The sequence below is a fragment of the Erigeron canadensis genome, chromosome 6 (genome assembly GCF_010389155.1).
Source record: "Erigeron canadensis isolate Cc75 chromosome 6, C_canadensis_v1, whole genome shotgun sequence".
NCBI classification, from domain to species: Eukaryota; Viridiplantae; Streptophyta; class Magnoliopsida; order Asterales; family Asteraceae; genus Erigeron; species Erigeron canadensis.
In genome coordinates, this window is record NC_057766.1 from 41,613,760 (window position 1) to 41,619,850 (window position 6,091).

Consider the following 6,091-nt stretch of genomic DNA (forward strand, 5'->3'; position numbering starts at 1 on the left):
GTAGATCAATGCAAAATTAATATTAGATTGGAGAAATGGTGTATATTCAATGTTTGTAATTGTTGTATAATCTTTGTAGGTTTTTATTAATGACAACTTTATAGGCTATTATCAAGATATATAAATTGTTGTGGTTTATACCATAAAATTTAAGACGTTAATTGTTTATGAAAAAACGCTATAAAGACAGCCTTTATTTATAAGTTTTTGTTAATGACAACCTTATAGGCAATTATCAACACACATAAAAAGTTATATTTTTACCATAGCATTTAAGACGTGGATTTTTATTTAAAAAAATACCAATTTTTTATGCACAATAAAAACAACCTTATTGTTTGCATTTTTGATCTTTGTATGCTTGTTATGGCCGACTGCAATTGGCAAATACTTTGTGAATAAGACTTACATTTTTTATAAAAATAATAATAATAATAATAATAATAATAATAATAATAATAATAATAAAGGAAGTAAATCACAAATAAATATATATCTGAAATTTTCTGATCATATTGTAACTTTGTAAGACTCATCAAACATAACAACAATATTCAAGTGAGGGTAAAATAATGAGATTTTTTCTTTAATTAAAGATTAAAAATTGATCTTATCAGTCAATAAATAAGTTGGGAGAATTAATTTATATCAAACATAATGAGATTTTTTAAAAAAAAATTCTTTGATAGGCTGAATTTGTAAAATCCGAAGGAAAACACTACCAAACAGTTCTTGATCTATATGTTTTGTTTACATTCAAAAAAATAAATAATAAATAAATAAATAAAATCGACGAATGCACGCCATTACCTCGCACATTTGGTCATTTGGAACAAAAGCAATGAAAAGAAAGTAACTGTATTTGTGTTAAATTGGGTCAATTATGTACGGGACTGTTAAGAATTTACATAGTAATAATATAAAAAAATCATCATAATGTGTATGCAGCATTGCACCTTACTTTCCAAGTAAACATTCAGGAAAGGACATGAAACGAAAACTTCTATTCTATCTACAACAACAAAAGTTAACAAACCCAGATTATAAATTTGGAGAATTTATATATCAGAAAATGAATCTTGGTACTCGATCACGTCTCGTAAGGAAACGAAAGCCAGGGGTGCCTTAAGGCTTCTCTAGCCATTGGCCGCCTCTTTGGGTTAATCTCAAGTAAATTTGTAATGAAATCAATGAATAATGTATCAGAAACTTGTGTGTGTTCACCCAATGATGTTTCTTGTGGGGTTATGTATTCCACTTGATTTGTTTCCTGGATACATTAAAACAAAACAAACAAAAATTCATAATGGATGAACATTTTGCAATTATTCATGGTTTTGTTATAAAATCACTAGAAACGAACCTCATTTATATGATACAGATCAAACTCATTAGTGAAATACTTGCTTGTTTCCTGCCCCCTTATTAGCATATCAGTATCAATTGGCCCAAGCATTCCAATCACTCGTGCAAGCAAGAACACAAGCTCGTCGTTTGGAAATAGTACCTGTTGAATGTTCAATTATAACACATAAAACTAAAGAAGACTTTAAAAGGATTTAATACGAAAGATAAAAGATTAAATCTTTTTGGATGAAAAACATACATCACCAGATACTAATTCGGCCAAAATACAACCAAGAGACCAAAGGTCAACTTTTTGGTCATATGGAAGACCTAGGATGACTTCAGGAGCCCTGTAAGATCGAGATTGCACATATAGTGACAATCTGTCGTCTTGAAAGCAACTGCTACCAAGATCAATAACCTTGACCTCACATCTGCTATAGCTTTTGATAAGAATATTTTCGGGCTTTAGATCGCAGTGAATAATTCCTAAATCATGCAAGTAATCCAATGCTTCCAAACATTGTCTCATTATTACCTGATTTTGCAGTTCAAAAAGTCAGCATTTTGTGTTCAATTTAAGAAAAGATTGCAGACACAGATCATGCCCATCAAACGAACCTGTAGCCTAGTCAACGTAAAATAAGGCTCCCCGCCTGATTCTCTATTGAATTTTTGAAATTCATATAAGTTAGCACGTAGCAGTTCACTCACAATGATCAGATGTTCCTGCAAGATTTTGAAAATTCATTTTACATGATTAACAGAACCTGTAAACTTATTGCTTCGATGATCAAGTTACTTACATGAAAATAGAAATAATCATAAAGTCGTAAAATGTGGCGTTCATCTGCAGGATCATGTTTGTTTACAAGCTTCAAAAGCTTGATCTCATCTAAGCTTTGATCAAAGAAATCCTTTTCATTCTTTATGATCTTCAAACAAACTGCGATTCCAGTTTGGAGATCACGTGCCTGGACAACTTTGCTAAATGCAGCTGAACCAACATACTCTTCAACAACGTATCTGGAACCAATCACGCTGTTTAAAACTATCGGCAGATCCTTGTTCTCTTCAAAACCAGTCCTAAAGTACCATTAAAGTGAGTACAAATTATACTTTAAGAAAAATATCCAAAATCTAAGCAAATGATATGTCAACTAACCTGTTTTTCCTGTGTATAATTCTTAAATCAAATACTTCATATTCATCTTCGTTTGCATTCATTAAAGATTCATCATTAGTGGCAATGCCATCGCCTTCTTCAGCTTTGGCAGCATCATAGTTACTTTTTAGATTAAAGTCTACATCTTTCTCACGCTTCTTCTTTTGCAAGTCATGGGTTCTTTTAGAATGCTCAACAAGATTGTCACTACAACTATTATTATTCTCTTCAATATCATTAACTTCATTCAACACGTCTCCTTCGAAGGAGCTACATAAAGTGGTAGGCCACACTTTATCAAAACCATTAGCTTTCTCTAACGGGTTTAAAATAGGATCAAAAACAAGTTCAAAATCCTTGCCTTGGTTCTCTTTTTCTAAAGTCATAACAAACTTATCCTCACTTGGACCAGTGAAAGGATCAAAATGGTCAAAGCTAGATGGCATACAATAATCTTCATCTTTTTCTCTATACCAAGTCGAGTCATTTTGCATGTCAAATTCATGGTAATCACGAGCCGTACCAAATTGAGACAACCTATCTGATGAAGCATGAGAGCTAGCCCCTTTCAATGTCTGGATCCCGTATGGATTTGTGAACTCTGCACAAATCATAGTCGATCACCCAAAATATACATGACCAATTGACCACAAATCCCCTGGCATTTATATTATATCCCTAAAGTTTTTGTTTTTTTTTTGTAGAAAAAAAAAATACATTGCTACTAGATTAGATATACATTTAAATCTTGAAAGTATTGATAGCACCCTTCGTGTGGATTCAATAAGTATCCTTATTTACCCTGAATTAAAGAAACTTCATAGTACTTTTGGATCTCAATATTTTTAGATTTTTGAAAGGAAAATGGTAAAACAACGTAGCAAATCAACCTAATAATTAACCTAAAACTTTTATCACATGACAAGTGTAATTCACTCATTCTCACTCCCAACCTCTTCCTATGATTATGGCAAGTATCATGATCATGTTGTTAGTTTGATTATTAAGTTGATTTATCATTTTCTTTTTTAAACGATCCAACTAAACTAATAATATGATAAACTATAACTACAACAAAAATTGATCGCCTAACCACCAAGTTACAAGTTAAAGAATTGAACGACCTTTTGTTTTTGGATCCATATCATAACTAGTTTGACCACAAAAGTTAACAACTTTAAAATTCATTAATTATTTTTTCGATATTACTGTAAAAGAATTGATCATGAGTGTCATGAAGTAATAAATAAACTTTCATCAGAATGCATAGACCATTTCTTCAGCCAAATTTGGAATGCAAAGTTTTCAGCAAGAATCTTATTCCTAATACTCTGGGAACCAAGAAAAGAAATTTTTATTTTCATAACACTTCCGTTGTAAGTAAAAAATAAAACAAACATGAACCATAAAGTTAAGGGAATATAATTTAAAGCCTATATAAAGACAAAACAAGATATTGTGGTCCAATATCTTATAAGGCCAGTCAAACAATATCCAAACAGAAAGATTACCTAATTAAAAACTAAACAAAACTAACATTAGACAGTAAAAATATGATTTTACTAATTATAGTAACACGTTATAAAATGTTGTACGTAGAAAAAATGACTTCTAAAAATAATTACATATCACTACAACGCGTGTCACCAAAATCCCAAAAAGAAAAACTAGAAATAAAAAAATTACCAACATTACTAATCAAAGCAAGCCCATTTTACATTTAAAAATAATAATAATAATAACAGTTTGTTATATATATAATCATGGAATAAAAGATACGTTGTGAGGTTGTCTTGTTTAGTCAAACTAATGTGATTTTTTTTCATACAAAAGTCAAACTAATGTAAAATTCTACTGTAAAAGTCGCTGACTTTTACCTGAAGAGCATAAATCAGTAGTGGAAGAACCCAAGCTGACAAAATCTTGATCATCGGAAGAATTTCCATCGGAAGTTTGCAGCGGCGGAGGACGGCTGCCGGCAGGAATCTTGAGAGGTGGAAGTGGTAATAAATGACCCAGTTGGGATTTCTCAAAGAGATCATCAATGAGTGCTGATTCAGAGATTGACAGATGGTTTTTTCTCAAGAAATTCAGCACGGATTCTATGTCTGATGATTCCATTCCTGAATTTGACAGAGAGAATTGGAATTGGAATTATGGAAATGGAAATGCAAGTGAAAGGTGATGATGATGATGATGATAGGTGATTATTATTAAATGTAGAGGTGGATTCTTCATGTTTTCTTTCTTTTACTTTTATTTATTTATTTATTTGTTTGTTTTGAATGAAAACAGAAAGATAGATTCGTGAAAGAAGGTTCTTTTCAAGGGGTGATTTTTGAAAGTAAAGGAGGACTGCAACAGAGAAAAGGTTTGTTGGGTATGAGATTTCAGTACAATATTTCTAGGGGACTTTTAATTCCATTCCTTCGACTTCAGGGGCAATTGGGTAATCCAACTTTCAACCGAAGCGACTCTATGTTCACGTATAATTGATATTGGTAGCATTAGTTTTGATTAAATTATCATATTATACAATATTTATAAAACATTATACAAATATATGATGTATGGGTGTGATAAAATTATTAAAAGATATGGTATTAATATCTACTCTCAATTTATATTCGAAAGTCATGGATTTGTTATTAAGATCAAAAATTAGTTTAATATCGACGTGGGGAAAAAAACCGGTTCCACTTTTGGATCCAAAAATCTGTTTCTTACCGGTTTCGAACCAGAAAAACATGGTCACATGTTGACCAAGAACCGGTTTCGAACCAGTTCCACTGGTTTCGATCCAATGCCCACCTTTAGTTTAATGTAATAATCATATAATTTATTGTAGAAAAAAAACATAAGTTTTTTTAATTTTATTTTTATGTTGAACTTTTAACGTATAAATATGAATCTTATAAAGGTATATTTGTTTTTTTTAACCATTAAGTGATTGAATTGATAAAATAACTTAATTGGTAAATGATATATGTACGTATTAAGTCAATTCAAGTGTTTTTTATTTATTAAGTCAAAAAACAAACACTTTTGATGATTTAATAGATTAACTATTTTTTATTAAGTCAAACAAATTTTTTAATTAAAAGACAAACAAACACTACCTAAGAGTGATCTTTGTTCGGGATATTCAAAAAAAAAACTCATTCGATTAGGCAATATGACAAAATAAAAATTATAAAAAATCATGTATATAGAATCGATATTGCAGCCCATATTTGTACCACTTAAATTTATAAATGTACCACACTGTATAAATAATATAGCAGACAGTACAAGTATATGATGCACAGTAGTGGTAGATTAATTAAAAAGTGTGATACGATTATCATTTCCCATTCGATATATAGTATTTTTATGAATTTTCTTTTACTCACTTTTTCAAGACTTCCTTTAGTAATTCTAACTCATTGGATTAGGCAATACCAATAATACTATTTTAGTATTGTAACTCATTCGTTTAGGCAACAAAATATATTTTAGTAATTCTAACTCGACTTTCTTTTGATATTTATCTATTAATTCGTTCTCATACTTTCATACCAAACACACCATTAATAATTA

At 30.4% G+C, this 6,091-nt stretch overlaps 1 protein-coding gene across 1 annotated transcript; it reads right to left on the bottom strand.

The window, feature by feature from the left end:
• Window positions 1-842: 842 nt before the first annotated feature.
• On the bottom strand, window positions 843-4,633 carry LOC122605171 (serine/threonine-protein kinase ppk15-like). Its single transcript, XM_043778064.1, has 7 exons — window positions 4,390-4,633; window positions 2,513-3,113; window positions 2,154-2,433; window positions 1,969-2,076; window positions 1,607-1,885; window positions 1,364-1,507; window positions 843-1,270 (listed from the first exon to the last, which is right to left on the bottom strand). The coding sequence occupies exons 1-7, from the start codon at window positions 4,631-4,633 to the stop codon at window positions 1,091-1,093; spliced, it is 1,836 nt and encodes a 611-aa protein (XP_043633999.1). The 3' UTR covers window positions 843-1,090.
• Between the last annotated feature and the right edge of the window lie 1,458 nt (window positions 4,634-6,091).

What these genes read in the sequence shown, in the direction of transcription:
- LOC122605171 (XM_043778064.1), bottom strand. Translation starts at nt 4,633, where the DNA reads ATGGAATCATCAGACATAGAATCCGTGCTGAATTTCTTGAGAAAAAAC. An exon ending in ATGATTATTTCTATTTTCAT is followed by an intron (nt 2,077 to 2,153) that starts GTAAGTAACTTG and finishes AAAATCTTGCAG; the next exon opens with GAACATCTGATCATTGTGAG. An exon ending in TTACGTTGACTAGGCTACAG is followed by an intron (nt 1,886 to 1,968) that starts GTTCGTTTGATG and finishes CTGCAAAATCAG; the next exon opens with GTAATAATGAGACAATGTTT.